The sequence below is a fragment of the Pteronotus mesoamericanus genome, unplaced genomic scaffold (genome assembly GCF_021234165.1).
Source record: "Pteronotus mesoamericanus isolate MK-2021 breed Mesoamerican mustached bat unplaced genomic scaffold, CSHL_Meso_final scaffold_83, whole genome shotgun sequence".
Classification (NCBI taxonomy): Eukaryota; Metazoa; Chordata; class Mammalia; order Chiroptera; family Mormoopidae; genus Pteronotus; species Pteronotus mesoamericanus.
This window is the reverse complement of record NW_026555328.1, coordinates 2,494,982-2,511,340: the sequence shown is the minus strand read 5'-3', so window position 1 is coordinate 2,511,340 and position 16,359 is coordinate 2,494,982. Positions and strand designations below refer to the sequence as shown.

Genomic DNA, 16,359 nt, shown 5'->3' with positions numbered 1-16,359 from the left:
GTTTTCCAACCCAGCTCTGATCTCTGAGTTTGGTTTAGTGAGATGTTACATTAAATATGAGAGTAGGGATATTTGTGATTAGGTTTTCTTTCTTGAGGTGGGGGTGATTAGAGAACATGGCATGTAGCTAGATTTCTAGAACAGACCTTCTGGTGGGAAGTTAAGTGATTTTGTACAAAGTAGTACTACTTTTGTCCCTCGTTAGTTCTTGTTCCTTATAAAATGGGAAATGTGATGTAGATTGCAAGCTATTCTACCCCAGAACTGAAAAAGGTCTTGCTCTTTAAAGTGAAGGGAAGACCACCAAAGGTTTAGCTGCCTCCACCTCATCCCTTCTTATCTCCCTCTCCTCCTCTCCCAAGTTTACCTTTAGTCAACTCTGTTGGTGTTAAAGTGACTTTTAACCACAAGAAGCATAGAAAGTTCATACTCCTTTCACTCTGTCTAGGAGAAGGAACATGGACTTGGAGTACAGCAGATGCTTTTCTAACACTTAACTAGTATTTAGCTTTGGGCAGGGTACTGAATGCTTCTGATACATAGATTAAAAAGGGGCCAATAAAAAAAGGCCAATATATATTTTAAAAGATTTTACTTATTTATTTTTAGAGGGAAAGGAGGGAGAAAGAAAGGGAGAGAAACAAAAACGCGTGGTTTGATGTTGTCATGCATCCCCTACTGGGGACCTGGCCCACAACCCAGGCATATGCCCTGACTGGGAATAGAACCAGTGATCCTTTGGTTCACAGACCGGTACTCAGTCCACTGAGCCACACCAGCCAGGCAGGGCAAAAAGAGCCAATATTAACTTAGAAGTTGTTGAGAAGATTATGTGGTAATTTATAGGGGAAGATTTAATAATTAACAATCCACAACTTTTCTTCCCCTGTACGGTAAGACTCTTTTATACGGGGAGGAACATTTCCTTTAGCTCACTGTCCTATAGATGAACTAGGACCTTCACATTTGCTCTGATTTCCTCTTAACTCACACCTTTTCTCTCTTTGTTGCTTGTCTCAGAAGGCAGCTGCTTTCTAAACCTTATGGAAGAGCTGTCTTTTTTTAAAAAAATTTATTAATTTTAGAGAAGAAGGGGGGAAAAGAGAAACATTGATTTTGTTGTTCCACTTATTTATGCATTCATCGGTTGCTTTTTGTGTGTGCTCTCTGGGGATCGAACCTGCAACCTTGGCATATTGGAATGATGCTCTGAGCAGCCTGGCCAGGCCTGGAAGGGATGTCTTGTTGCTCTTTTCAAAGAGGTCTGAGTAAGCAGGACTATGTAAATATGACCCAGTTATATGCTTCCAACTTTTCTAAGTGAACTTCAAACAATGGGAAAGAGATGGTGGGAATGCCATAGATAGAAAGTAAGGGGGTTGGTGAGAAGCTGCCTCTAAAAAGAGGAATGTGAGCTCAACTGGGTAATCTGTAATAAACGCTACGGTTAAGGTTTTTTCCATGAAAAATTTTTTTATCCCTTAGGGTAAAGAAGGGTAAGGTATCCTAATTAATGTTAGGATTTCTCGTCTATGGTACAAAAGTTAAATAAATACCTTTCTATTTGGATTAGACTTTTTCTTATTGTCCATTGTATACCTGACCTCCCTCTCTTTCTCCCTTTTTGTAGAAAAGAGAAAGGCAGTTGGCCTCTCCCCTTCCTCCAGTCTGACACCTCCCTCTGTTTTTGCCCCTCCCTCTTATCTTTGTTTTCTTACCGGCCTCTTCTAAAGCTTTGCTTTCTCCTTATAAGGCTAAGTGAGGCGCCTTTGACAGGGTTGTAGCAGGGATGCAGGTAAATAACTTAGTGTGTCTCAGACTCTCAAGACTGAGAGAAAATTCTGTATAATATCTGTCCCAGTGGAAGGCCTTGGAGAGGCATGTGGGTACTGGGGGAGAAGGAGGAGGCCTGGCCTGAGAGATCAGAAGGACTTGTTAGACCAGTCCTGTGTGTGTGTCATACACGCTCTGGAGAGAAGCAGGTTTTGTTGCTTCCCATACCCTTTCAGTCCTGGTCCCCCTCACTAGTTGAGAGCCACACCCTTCCCTTGCTTCAAAGCCAGTCTAGCATCTAGCCATTTTAGTATGTGACCGTTTGGGGGGCGGTTCCCAGAGTACTTGGGAGGGCAAAGGAGAGCAAGAAAAATGTTCCATCTGGTTTCTGAATTTAGGGTTAAGATGATGGAGGCGTTTTGTTTTTGTTTTGTTTTTTCTTTTAAACTCACAATAAATTTTAAATCCTGACAGGTACTTTGGGCCAGCTCAACCTCTTTGTAACCAGGAGTATTTACAAAACTTTTATGTATTTATTTCCCTTCTTTGAGACTACAGTCAGATAGAATACATCACTCTTTGCCAGACATCCTTAATTCATCAGAGAGAGTCATGGTGGACACAGTGAGATCTTTGTAAGAATGAAAACCCTTCAGTCAACCTTTTGGTTCACTGGGAGAAGGGGGGAAGGAGGGCCTTGCATAAAAGATCCACAGGGAAGTACAGAAATGCTAACACCTAAACAAAGCCTCTTCTGGAATATCAGTTTAGTAACTGTAAGTGCTTAGCTGAGATAAGGTTGTGACGTGAAACAAGTTCTCTTTAGCCTTAATGCAAATCATCAGGTTCTTAGGCTTAGTGCAGGAGTGAGACTTCCCAGCCAAGGGAGAAATACTAGAATTGTCTGAGCTTCTAATGGTGGAACATCTAATGATGGTAGTGGGAGGGTTACTTAGGCTTTGGATCTCTGGTATAGAAACCCTTTGTGATAAACCATGGAAAAACTATTGACAAAATATCTAATTTTATTTTAAAAGTAAAATGGCAATTTCCTCTGCATGGTTGAACAAGAATAATTGCTTTGAATTTGGGGGCAAATGCCAGTTAAGGCGAATTAAAACCTTTTAGGTATCTAGAAGAACTACCTTTTTTGACTTGAATGTTATATAATACAGTTCTGTAGTGTTACAGATGCTATATTTTATTGGTCAGTATTCTTCAGTAGGAGAGGGTTCAGTGCTTTAAAAAGTAGTTATTTAAAATCCCTAGGAAAACATGGGAGAGGAATTTCGCTTATCATTGCTTTTAGAGGGAGAGCATTTCTTTGTGACATTGGTCTTGATTTCATAATGTTTAAGTAGGAAGAAAGACAAAAGCTGATTTTTGGGGCTAGCTACAGAAGATGAAATTTCTTTCCTAAGAACCCAAAGACTATTTTGTGGGATTTCGAATTTTCAGGACAAATAATTTTTCTTCTTTCTGCAGATGTTTGCTTGCCTAATTCTGGTCATGTCTTTGGTTATACGTATCTGAATTACATGGAGGTAGGAGAGATTCAGCGTCATCCAGCTTAAAGTTTTACATATATTAGCCCATTAAAGCTAAACTCTGAAAAATAGTAGAAATTGAAGCTTACAGGGGTTATAACTTCTCTAAGTTCTTACAACTAGTTTTTGGCAGAGTGAGGACTTGAAGAACTTGACCGCTAGTCTGGAGTTTGATTTTGTTTTTCCCTTTGAGAATGCAAAGAATCCCTGTAGTTTACAGGGCTACTGTAGATGGGAGAATGTAACATGTGGAGACATGTGTGGTTTATTCAAAAGCCCTACTAACAACACCAAAACTCTAGTCCTTTGTGTTGCTATTTCTAGTAGTATTTGTATTAGTAACAATAGCTTTCTGTGTGTCAAGACATTTTTCTTAGCACTTTTTGTGGTTTGTCTCATTTAATCCTTTCAACCTCCCTGTGAATTTTATCTCTCTCATCTTACAAAAAAGGAACCTGAAGTTTAGAGAGATTGTAGTACTTTGCCCAAAGTCATGTAGCTAAGAAGCAATGATGCTGGGATTTGAACCCAGTCAATTTGATTCCAAAGTCTATATTCTTAATTGCTAAGAATTGTAATTCCAAATTACATTTCTATAGCCACTTCACAGCAGAACATATCATTCCAGGGACTGTGCTATTGGCAAGTGATTTTTGCCCTGCTGCCTCTTTGGCATTGTCCAACTGTTTGGTCCTTCTGGCTACTTGATTCAATTTAACTATTTTTGGATGGTATTCTTACAGAAGAGACTGAGTTTTTACCATTGTCATTGTTTAATGCTGAGCCTTGCAGTAGACTCATAGGACCTGTAACTTGTTAAGAATAAAACTAGTTATTCTCAGAAAAATCTAGTCTTAGGAGAATAGCAAGGCTCATTTATATGCCTGCTCCCACCCCTTCACTTTGGGAGTTCCTTGTTGGTCTTTTTTTTTTAGTTAGAGCAAGTATTATTCATTTGAAAGTATTAAGTGGCAAACCTGGAAAGGTGTTGTGTTGGCCTAGACTCATAAGACCTTCTTGACTCTTAACTACCAAAGTCAGTTAATGGTCTGCAGATTCTTGTCTATTGCATGTGTATATGTATGTGTATATGTATGTATTTGATGTGTATGGCATGGAGAAGGATCTTTCCTTGAGTCTCTGAGTTATGAGGCAGTATACTGTAGCTTGCCTTCATTCTTTCCCCCCAAGTATGCTTTCTTTTTCCTCCCATTTATTTTTGTTCTCCCACTGGTCTTTTATGTAAACATATGGATGACTTTAAAAATTTTTTTTATTTATTTAGAGAGAGGAGAAGGGAGGGAGAGAGGGAGAGAAACATCGATGTGTCTCTTGCACACCCCCAGGTGGGGACCTGGCCCATAAACCAGATTTGTGCCCTGACTGGGAATCTAACCAGTGACCTTTTGGTTCTCAGGTTGGCACTCGGTCCACTGAGCCACACCAGCCAGGGCTGGATGACCCTTTAACCTGAAGATACATGGGAACTTTTTCTTTTCCATTTTTCCTGTGATATTGGGGGACAATGCAGACAAGAAAGAGTTGCAGGGGAGATGGGATGGGCCATCCATCTTATACTGGACTTGTATTTTTTTGACTTGATAGCATGCAGTAGAAAGAGAGCCCAGACTTTGGAGTGGCATAGATCTGAGATTAAATGAGAAATTTGCTGTTAACTGAGACCTTGGGTAATTTCTTCCCCCAAAACCTGATTTCTGGTTTGCAATAAAACTTCTTTAGAGTAGTTGTAAGGATTGCCAGGATAATAAATGTAAAACATTCAGTAATTGTTAGTTCTTTTCACCTTAATTTTCTCCTTGGTAATAACCTGCAAAGGCCTCAAATAAGGAATCAAGAACTTATAGCAGAAGTGTAATGTGATGAGTGCCAGGCCCTAGAGAAGCACCTTGTGTTCCAGAAACACTGGTCTAGGTGGGACCTCCTAGTAGAATTGGAGTAGGGAAACCAGCCTATCCACTCCATAGAACCCAGTTATGCTCTTGATTCAGTTAATTTAATCTGCTAGTTCACAAAATAGTTTTGGGCTGAGGCATTAACCATTAAGTAATGTAACTGGAAGATAGAAACTAGGTCTTGAAATAACTGAATACCTCATATTTGTATAACATACATTATTTCACCTGATCCTTACAGCACATCTTGAGTTAGACTGGGCTGGCGGTATTGGCATCTTACACATAAGAACATGGCGGCGACTTTCTGCCATTGTTGGCTAGAGGCTGGGACCAGATTTCAGAGTCCTATTCTGTTTCTACACAGCCTCTTCTGCCCTCTTTGAGACAGAAAAATCTACCCATGTTTTTAGGCCTAGAAATGTGATTTCTTTCTACATAACTCTGCTTGCTGTCTTCTTCAAATTAGAGCCAGGTGGTCAGCTTTTAAAGCCATGAAGACAGACAAAGATATTGTTTCCTGACTTAGAGCCCTGTGTAGTTTCCTTTTATCCTTCCTAACTCCCTTTATTGAATTAAAGTCAGGAGGGCAAAATACAGCTTTTTATGTGAGGGTGACAGACAATTTCTGTGCACCAGGGAGTGTTGTCACTGTATGCCCCGTAGTAGTGGTAGTTTGAGCTTTTATTAGCAAAGAAAATTACAGGGTGGAGGCTGCCAGAGTGGTAACTGCAGTTCAGGCCCTGTTGAAACCCAGAACTGGAAGAATCTCTCCTGAACTTAGAGTCCTCTTGGTGTGGAAGGTTCATAGGTCATTGTGCATAGCGGATAGGGCAAGTGCTTAAAATGAAGAAATGGAGATGAAAAGGGAGCAACATTAAAAAAAATAAGGGTAGTTATTAAAGACATTTGAGTAGCCTGTTGGAATGTAGGGTGGGAATATGAGAGAGCAACAATGGGCTTTGGACTGAAAGAAAGAACAGAAGTTGGTAAGTGACTATGGGAGGCCAGAGCGGAAGGTAGGAGGAATTTATCTTTTTATTTTTCTAAAAATCCATACCCGAGGATATGTTTATTGATTTTAGAGAGGAAAGGCGGGGGGCGGGGGGGAGGGCCGGTCAGAGAGATAGAGAGAAAGTGAGAAAGAGAAACATGGATGTGGGAAAGAAACATCGGATCAGTTTGTCTCCCTTATGCACACCAACCGGAGATTGAACCTGCAACCTTTTGGTGTATGGGACAATGCTCCAACCAATTGAGCCAGCCAGCCAGCCAGGGCTGGAGGTGGGAGGAACTTAGAAAAAGGTTGCCACATTCTTGGACTTAGGGACTGGGTTCACTGGAAGGAGTCTTAGTGATGGAGAATTAATTAAGGAGTTTATTAGGCACCTGTTTATCAGTCACTCTGGGTACTCTTGCTTGCTGAATGCTGCATATATCGGCATACCTCGTCTTATTGCACTTCATGGATATTGTGTTTTTTCACAAATTGAAGACAAGACCCTCCACCAGTAAAAAGATTACAACTCGCTTTATAGCAGTGATCTGGAACTGAAACTGCGATGTCTCCGAGGGATGCCTGTACTCTTAAGGCAAAGAGGCCCAAGTGTGCTTGGTGGGGCTCTGGGGAGCGTGGGAAAGGGAACTGAAGCAATGCTTAGGCTAGTCTCCACATGTCTTCCCCACTACACTATTGCACTGGTTTCTCAATATCTTTGTGGGCATGCTGGGACTGGGCTTTGAGGTTTCTGCCTTAAGGGGCGGGAAGGAGGGGGAAGGGCATTCCAACAGATTTTTTTTCCTTTCTAATTTGGTTGCTGGGAACAGGGGGTAAATGAATTTTTATTCATATTATAACCTGCTCCTGGTTCTGTATATAAGTACAAGTAGAGGAACTGCTGGTATGACAGCTACATCCAAGGTCCAGTGTCTGAAAACAAAGTCCAAAGAACATTTGCCACATTAAGCAATCCAAATCATCTTTTCAGTTACTCCCTTCTGTTCCCAGCTTGTCTTTCTCCCTATACCTGCCCTTGCTCTTATTTTTTAATGTATTGGGTATATTTTATTTTCCTCTCATTTCCATTTTTCCTCCAAATATTTCTGCAGCTCTCTCCTTCCTGCTTCCTCCTTGCTGTGGTGGCTGGGATGCTTCTCCCATGATTTTTCGAATCTAGACTGGGCTGTTCTCTGTTAAAGCAATCAGTTACGACCTTCTCTTAACAGGTGTGTATGAAAATATGTTCATTAAAAATAAAAAAATTTAAGTGTATTTTTTCTTGAGGGGTTAATTAGAGGGTGGGGGGATAGGGCAAAGGGTTTATTCTAAAACCTGCCTTTCAACATGGTGTATTTTGGACCGGCCATAAAGTCTGCTGTAGCCAGCATGCAAGAGAGAAACCCCATTAAGTCCAACAGTATGACCATAAATGCCCCTCCATTTACTAGCCAACTTGCAGTCTATGTAACGTGGTATGGGGAACTCTTCATTTCTATTTAACTGTCATTAATTGTATAAATGGTACATATGAACCTAGATATTTTGATATTACTCTGAGTTAGAAGAAGAGGTAAAATATAGTCTGTTTAGAGCTACTGTATGACAACAGGTGTAGGAAGTGCTAGACATTGATTTTTTTGGAGGTTACAATATGAAATACTCAAAGGGACTGTTTTCTAGTTTGAGCCTAATGTTCCTTTTCCTACTCCATAAAGAGCTGAAGGTCACGGAAAACTGTGCCTTTTTACACATAGTTGTTTTGTGGTTCTGTTGCTCTTGTCTGTTAGCCAGCACACATGCTTGTCCCCAATACTGTAGTATAGTTTTAAAAAATAGAAAGGCCTCTTCATAAATGTAGGAAATCTGAGGGCCTTAATTGTGTTTCCTGCCTTCGTAGATGGGAAGTATTTTACTACTTCCACTTCTTACCAGTATTTTAATTAACATATTCTTTTAGTAAATTCAGATTTGGGAGAGATTTTAAGTTAAGTAACTGTGTCTTATCTCTGGAAGTGGCTTGCCCCTGCAGGACAACTTTTATCAAGTTTGTACAACTTTAATAAAGTTGATGCCAACAAAATTTCCCAGGGAAAAAGAATATAATTTTAAACTCATGTCATGATTACAACCCTTAGCCAAATTCTCCCTCTCCTACCTACAGTGTGGAGACTTGGATCTAGTTGTACTCTTCCCTTTCAATAGTTATTTCTGGAGGGGTGTTAAAGAGGATAGTGGGCAAAGGATCCTGCTTGAGCGGACACTGGTGATGGGCTCTCAGGCTTGGTGGTGGCTTGCTTTCTGCACTGCAGTAAAACCACAAGAGGGCATCTTTGGCTCTGGGATGAATAATTCATCTGTCTCCTCTGACCTGTGACCTTTTCTCTCCTCTCTTACTTCTCCCGGTAGTGTGAAGTGAGGGAGGCCTTCTCCCTCCTTCCTCCTCCTTCTGTGATCCACCTTCCTTTTTACCCTGCCCTGCGGCGGCTCTGCCCCTTACCTTCATGGACGACTCAGAGGTGGAGTCGACCGCCAGCATCTTGGCCTCTGTGAAGGAACAAGAGGCCCAGTTTGAGAAGCTGACCCGGGCGCTGGAGGAGGAACGGCGCCATGTCTCGGCGCAACTGGAACGCGTCCGGGTCTCACCACAAGATGCCAACCCACTCATGGCCAACGGCACCCTCACGCGCCGACATCAGGTAACCCCTCCCTCCATCAGATCTGCAGGTAGGACTTTGGCATGGACATAGAGAGGCTATGATTCTTTTTTGGAAATTACTGTCCTTAATGGTGATGGGCTGTTCAGAGCCAATGCTTTATGATGAACCTTTACAAAGGTAATAAATACTGGTTGAGAGAGAGGGACTGTTGCTGCTGTGCTGAGTTGGGTGGATTTATCTTTAGAAGCACCCACCTAACTTCCTGCTGCTGGAGTGGGGTTTCTTGGTTGGGATGCAGTTCTAGTAATGGTAGATCATACAGTTTGGAGCTCTACACAGGTTACTTCCGTTTTCTGTTTTTTTCCCCCTTTGGTAAAAGCATTTACTTTCCTGAATTTAAGTGAATTGCTTTCCTGAGTTTAAATGAAGTGCTTTCCTGAAAGTAAATGCTTGTGGTTGGGGGAGTTGGCTACCTTGCACTCCTATCTCCAGTTCAGTCTCTTTCAGGGAACAGTTTGGCAGTGTCCATAAATTGTGTATTCCTGTTCCATATTGTTCTCATGCGCTCTTTTTGTTGGCTGTGCAAATCATGTTTTGGAGGAAGGGGTCATTGTTAATTCTGTTGGTTAGAGTTGGAGAGGGAGCATCATTCTGCTATTTAACCCGAATAACCACAGGAGCCAGTGGTCTCTGGGTTGGCTGACTCTGTGATGTGACTTGGGACAGTTGGTATTAGAAATAAGAAGTATCTTGTGTTTCCTATGGTTTCTCTGGTCTGATTTTGCTATGATGTAATCTGTCTGAGGTTTTGTGTATTTGTGTGTGGGTGTGATAGGCATTGCCTGATAGATTGCATCTGAAGAGATCTCTGGTGGGACTAAGAAGGTGCTCATGCTTCAGTAGCTGTTTTTACTGATTACTTAATTATTTTTAAGACAGAGAAGGTCCCTCAGGATGAGCAACCTGTTGAGTGAGAGGACAGAATTCTGATGGGTGGATACTTGGTAATTTGGAGGCAGTGTGTTTGCAGTGTTCCTAGGATTTTTATCGGAACCAGAATAGAGGATTAGGGATAAGACATATATATTGAAAGGGGAGAGCAGGACTGCTCAGGCTTGGAGGTGGTGGGGAATTCCAGGATTTGTAAGTACATGGTTTCCCCTGTCTCTCCCTTTTATTTTTAACTTCTGTTCAGCAATGAAACCACACCCATCCTTCTTCCTGAAAGTAATGTTTAACTTCCTCTCCCTGCAGCCATACACTCTCTATGTAATGGGAGTAGGGGGTGGGAGGAGTCTCCCAAGGTGGCTGGATCTCACTGTATTCTTTTGGAGGAGGAGCGGTTAAATGTATTCTTATATAGTATAATGTCATTACACTACAGATTTTTTTCCTGCTATTTAAGACAGAACAACTTAAGGGTAACATTTGTGTTCTCAGGCTTTAATAATTGGTGATGAAGATATTGAGACATCCTTTGCTTGAGGGGAGTTGGGGGTACTTGTTTTCTTCCTAACTGGAAAGGGAGGCTTATAGCTCTTGCTTCTTTCTTTAAAAAGCTGCCTGGTATGGGAGTTTCCAATGGCAGTAGAGCATGAATATGTGTGGAGCAATAAAGTAGGCCTTTGGAAACTCCCCAACCTAGCCTTTTCAATTTTCCTTATATTCTGTGGCTTCCCAAAAAGATTGTATGCTGTGGAACTTATCTGAGTCTCTGCTATTTACTCAGCAAGTAGTTTATGAGTGCCCATTATGTGCCAGGCACTGTTTACGGCGCACGGCGCAAGGGGATACACCATTGGACCAAACTGACCATCTGCCACCCTCTTCCCCTCCCCCAAAACCCCTTCTACCCTCATAGATCTTAAATTCTTATGTTCCAGAAACCCAGTCCACCTGAGTTCCAGGTCTGATTCCAATTTTGAGAAAGTGCTAAGACAAAGGAGTGATGTGGTTCTTTTATGAGTACTGACAGAAGGACTCCAGGCCACAAATATCTTCTTGAAAGCCCTTTTCCTGTTTGGAAAAAAGATAATATGTGTTTGATAGAGCAAAGGAAGGCCACAAAATGAATTGTCTTCTTGTGGGCTATGTTTCAGAACGGCCGGTTTGTAGGCGATGCTGACCTTGAGCGACAGAAATTTTCAGATCTGAAACTCAACGGACCACAGGTAATTATTTTGGCTCAAGGTCTGGGTTGCTTCACTTCATATCTTCTAACTTCCCCAGCCCATAACAGCATATTAGTGTCTTGTAAAGTGCCTGGCACATTGTAAGCACCCATTAATTAGTTTCTTTTGTTTTGGAATAAAAAAAAATTTTTTTTAATCCTCACCCAAGGACACTTTTTTTTTTCATTGTTTCTAGAAAGAGGAAGGGAGAGAGGGATGGAGGAAGGGACTAAGAGAAGGAAGGGTGGAGAGAGAGGGAAAGAAACTTCGAGAGGTTGCCTTCTTATACTCGAAACCTGGGTATGTACCCTGACTAGGAATCGAACCCACAGCCTTTCAGTTTTTATAGGATGATGCTCCAAGCAACTGAGCCATACTGGCCAGGGCTTGGAATGAATTTTAATGACCATTGATTCAGTTCTGATCCCTCAATTACTCTATCTTCTTTATAGGAATAGGTGCATCAGCTTTGTAGAAAAAACCTGATCTTGAGCTTTAGGTAGCACCTGAAGGGCAGCACAGTTAGTCAAAGGATTACTCTTACTGGGATTTTTTAAAACAAGATTTTATTTACTTATTTTTAGAGAGAGGGGAAGGGAGGGAGAGAGGAAGAGAAACATTGATCCGTTGCCTCCCACACACCTCCAACTGGAAATCTGGCCTGCATCTTAAGCATGTGCCCTGACTGGGAATGGAACCAGCAGCCTTTCGGTTCACAGGCTGGTGCTCAGTCCACTGAGCCACACCAGCCAGGGCATCTTATTGGGATTTTCTGGTTCATCTTTTTTTTTTTTTTTAATTTTACTTTAAAGATCTTCATTTATTTATTTTTAGAGAGAGGAAGGGAGGGAGAAAGAGAGAGGGAGAAACATCAATGTGTGGTTGCATCTCGCACACCCCCTGCTGGGGACCTGGCCTGCAACCAGGCATGTGCCCTACACTGGGAATTGAACCAGTGATCCTTTGGTTTGCAGGCTGGCGCTCAATCCACTGAACCACACCAGCTAGGGCCTGGTTTTTTAGGTTAAAAAAAGAACTTTTTTAATATCATGCAGATGTTAATGTAGCTGCACTTAACGTAGTTCATGTTCACTTAAGTGACCAGAAATGGGAAATTAAATTTGCTGTCTGTTCTTAGAACTGGGAAATTACTCCTGCCTTTTTGTATTAGGTCAAAAGATGGAGACAACTACCCCTCTAAAATCACGGGGCCCATCGAAGATGCAAGAGAAGTCTCTGTCTTTAGGGAGACAATGCTCCCCATTGGAATGGAGAGAGAGAGAGAGAGAGAGAGAGAGAGAGAGTGTGTGTGTGTGTGTGTGTGTGTGTAACTTAATAGGAACTCTTTTTTCTCTTTTCCATATAGGATCACAGTCACCTTCTCTATAGCACCATCCCCAGGATGCAGGAGCCAGGGCAGATTGTGGAGACTTACACAGAGGAAGACCCTGAGGGAGCCATGTCTGTTGTTTCTGTGGAGACCTCGGATGATGGTACCACTCGGCGGACAGAGACCACAGTAAGCTAAGATTTGTATAAGGTCTAGGATGATGGAGGAGGTCTCCCTATGGTCTGTATTAGGGGAAGGGTTAAGCACTTAATTAATTAAGGTGGGTGAAGGTCCACTGATCTGTAATGAAAATATAAAGAAAATGATATCTGTTCAGACAGAGAAGGTAGAAGACATAGTGGAAGGCAAAATGGAATGGAGAAGAGAGAAGGTGTATTAAGGTCTATAGTAGCTACCCTTATGGACGTGATTATTGCCAGGGTGATTTGTCTGCCTGGGGATTCCCTGTGAGATGGAGAGAAGGTAGATAATAGGTTGTAAGGCATTTCTAAGTAAAGTGAGATGGAGATAGGGGTTTGTTTCTTTTCTCTCTTTTTTTTTTTTTAAAAGATTTTATCTGTGCCCTTGCTGGTGTGGCTCAGTGGACTGAGCACCAGCCTATGAACCGAAAGGTTGCTGGTTCCATTCCCAGTCACGGCATGTGCCTGGGTTGCGGGCTAGGTCCCCAGTTGAGGGCACATGAGAGGCAACCAGTTGATGTGGCTCTTGCACATAGATGTTTCTCTCTCTCTCTTTCTCCCTCTCTTCCCCTCTCTCTAAAAATAAATAAATAATATCTGTAAGAAAAAACAACAACACAGATTCCAAAACTCTGTCTCTGGAGGGTATGCTTCAGGAGCTCTGAGTCCTGGGAATCCCTATTTAAAAATATACATATATTTTTAAAGGTTTTATTTATTTATTTTCAGAGAGCGGAGAAAGGAAGGGGAAAGGGAGGAAGAGCAACATCGATCAGTTGCCTCTTGTATGCTCCCAACTGGGGACCTGGCTGGTAACCCAGGCATGTGCCCTGATTGGAAATCAAACCAGCGACCTTTTGATTGATAGGCAGATGCTCAATCCACTGAGCCATACCAGCCAGAGTAGGATTTGTTGCTTTTCTTAGAGTGGTCTAGAATTTAAGCTGATATTGTTCACTTCATTACTCTTTCTTTTCTCTTTCCTTACTCGGAGGTCAAGAAGGTAGTGAAGACTGTGACAACACGGACAGTACAGCCAGTCCCGATTGGACCAGACGGACTGCCTGTGGATGCCTCATCTGTTTCTAACAACTATATCCAGACTCTGGGTCGTGACTTCCGTAAGAATGGCAATGGGGGACCTGGTCCCTATGTGGGGCAAGCAGGCACTGCTACCCTTCCAAGGAACTTCCACTACCCTCCTGATGGATATAGCCGCCACTATGAAGATGGTTATCCAAGTAGCAGTGACAACTATGGCAGCCTGTCCCGGGTGACCCGTGTTGATGAACGGTATAGGCCCAGCATGGAAGGTTACCGGGCACCTAGTAGACAGGATGTCTATGGGCCTCAGCCCCAGGTTCGGGTAGGTGGGAGCAGCGTGGATCTACATCGCTTTCATCCAGAGCCTTATGGTCTAGAGGATGACCAACGTAGCATGGGCTACGATGACCTGGATTATGGTATGATGTCTGATTATGGCACTGCCCGTCGGACTGGGACACCCTCTGACCCTCGCCGACGCCTTAGGTAGGCAAGATAAAGGGGAAGGAGGGGGTCTTTCCAAGATACTGTAAAGGGGTAGCTCTTTCTTTTCCTTGTAAGTGCTTTTTGGAATCAAAAGCACTTGTGGCCTTCTCTCCTTTACCTTTTTCTGTGGAAGTCCACCCTGTTCTCCCCTTTTCTGATTTTACTAAGTGTTGACTTGCTTTTTTGTCTTTTTTAATTGTAAATCATATATTCTAATTATAGAAAACCACTTGTGATGGTTATTGGTCTATCCTGAAGAGTGGTCCATGTTTCTTGCCGAGAGTTTCTGTTATTTCTGCCTAACACCTGACCCCCTTTCAGTGATAGGGAGCACCACAAAGAAGCCTGGTGTCGGAATACTCACTAGTCCTTGTGAATTTCTTCAGCTTCTGGTTTGGTGTTAGAGTTAAGTGTTTCAGGCTTTCAGGGTCAGAATAGGCAGATACAAGAACCTCCCTGTCTTCAACCTCAAGTTAATAACAAACCTTGACCTTACAAAAGGCATGACCCTTTACACTAAGAGTCTTAGATTTGCTTATAAAGTGAAACCAGGGTGCCATCCTTAGTGGGTGGTACATTATTGGTACTCTCAGAGGTCAGGAAGCTGGTGTCTATTCTGACTTTCTTGTTCATCCCTGGGATTCTTTGGTGATGTGAAAAAGGGGAGTGATTGATTCTGGACTGGTAGATAGATGGTTTGCCTTGAAAGAATTTTTGGGAATGGGGGTTGGCAAATCTTTTCTGTAAAGGACCAGATAGAACTATTTTAACCTTTGCAGGTCATATATAATTTTTTGTATATTGTTATTGCATTGTTGTTCTTTTTACGACCTTTTAAAATTATAAAAACTGTTTATAGTTCTAGAGCTGTGCGAAGATGGGTTTGGCCCATGGGCTGTCAGCCCTGCTTTAGAGTAAATCAGAGACAGTGTTTTCCAGTTAAGGAGAAACAAGAAAGGAGATATATGGATGTCTTGGTAAGGATAGCCTAGCAGCTGTTGCTGAATCTCTGTATGAGGTCATGACCTTCAAAAGAAAATGCCTTGGTGCTCACTTTCCTCATATTAGGTAGCTTTGGTTAACTGAACTGGGTTGGGCCCCAGGGTATAGGTCCCATTATCTAAGCTTGAGTCACTTGCCTTTCAGGTAACTTTTGGACAGCTAATCCAACTCCCATGTGACTCACCTTTTATTCTTAGGGTTGGGGGTGGAGTGAGGGTGAGGTGGGGGTGGGGCACCAGGCCTCAGCTGGTACAACTTAGAGCAATGGGAGATAACAGCTATCACCTAAGGAGTCTGTCCAGGGTGTGGGCTCTTTCTGCTTACCGACCAGTCTGCTTTTTCTGACTTCCTCATTAGTAGAGTGATTGGTGGGTGTGGGTGGCCAGGTCATTCTCTGCTGTCCCTTTCTATGGCACTTGACATAGGGAGGGTTTTGAGCTTGTTTTTTGGGTTTGTTCCAGGGTGGCACTGGACTTGGAAACCTGCTTGACTAGAAAGAACATTTGCAGCTTCCTGTTAGGGGCCCAGGAGAGTAATACAAGGTCAAATGAAAACAGTAAGGCATAATGATTAGTGGAAAAAGCACTGAACCAGAAGATCTTAGTTCTAGTTGTGCTTTTGCCACAGGCTTTGTAGCCTCAAGCAAGTCCTTTTAATCTTTCTGGGCACAGCTTTGTTATTTGTAAACCAAAGGAAGGAATGTTGCCATCCTTTGCTTGTAAAGAAGGAAATAAATATTCCTTGATTGACCAAAATCTTGGTTATTGTAATTGCTTACATTAAGATGATAAAAGTTAAATATGCTTACCCCAAAATGAGAAAAACCCAGAAAAGCGGACCATCCATTGGTAAAGAACTACAGTTAACACTTTGAGTTCTTTTTCCTATGCATGTAAACATACTCTGACTTTATTTTTCCCCTACTAAAATGGAGTCTTATTTACATACTATGTAGTAGCCTACTTTCTAAATTTAGCTATATAACCTGTTCATTTTGTTTTAATGATATTAAAAACTAGTGATTTTTACTAAATGTTTTGTCTGTCTAAATCACTCTTGGGTGGTTGATAGTGACAGGTATGAGGCAGGCCTACAGCTTAGGCTAACCTTGAGGGTTTGGTGATAGTGGGAGTGGTTTTGTGGAACAAACAACAGGCTTGTTTGGAGAGTTCCATACAATAGATTTTCCTCTCTCCTGTGGGAGGCACAGTGAGATGAGCTCACAGATAATGGGTC

General features: G+C 42.2%; 1 protein-coding gene across 9 annotated transcripts in view; it reads left to right on the top strand.

Moving 5' to 3' along the window:
• Positions 1–16,359, top strand: part of CTNND1 (catenin delta 1) — a 47,450-nt gene that overhangs the window by 13,392 nt on the left and 17,699 nt on the right. For 6 of the 9 annotated variants that reach the window (XM_054563684.1, XM_054563683.1, XM_054563687.1 and 3 more), the window contains exons 2-6: positions 7,343–7,459; positions 8,640–8,929; positions 10,990–11,061; positions 12,428–12,580; positions 13,586–14,121. In XM_054563684.1, coding sequence (XP_054419659.1) covers positions 8,735–8,929; positions 10,990–11,061; positions 12,428–12,580; positions 13,586–14,121 — 956 coding nt within the window. In that variant the 5' untranslated portion in view covers positions 7,343–7,459; positions 8,640–8,734. The remainder of the gene's footprint in view (positions 1–7,342; positions 7,460–8,639; positions 8,930–10,989; positions 11,062–12,427; positions 12,581–13,585; positions 14,122–16,359) is intronic. The other 3 variants (XM_054563680.1, XM_054563681.1, XM_054563688.1) reach the window with 2 other exon arrangements.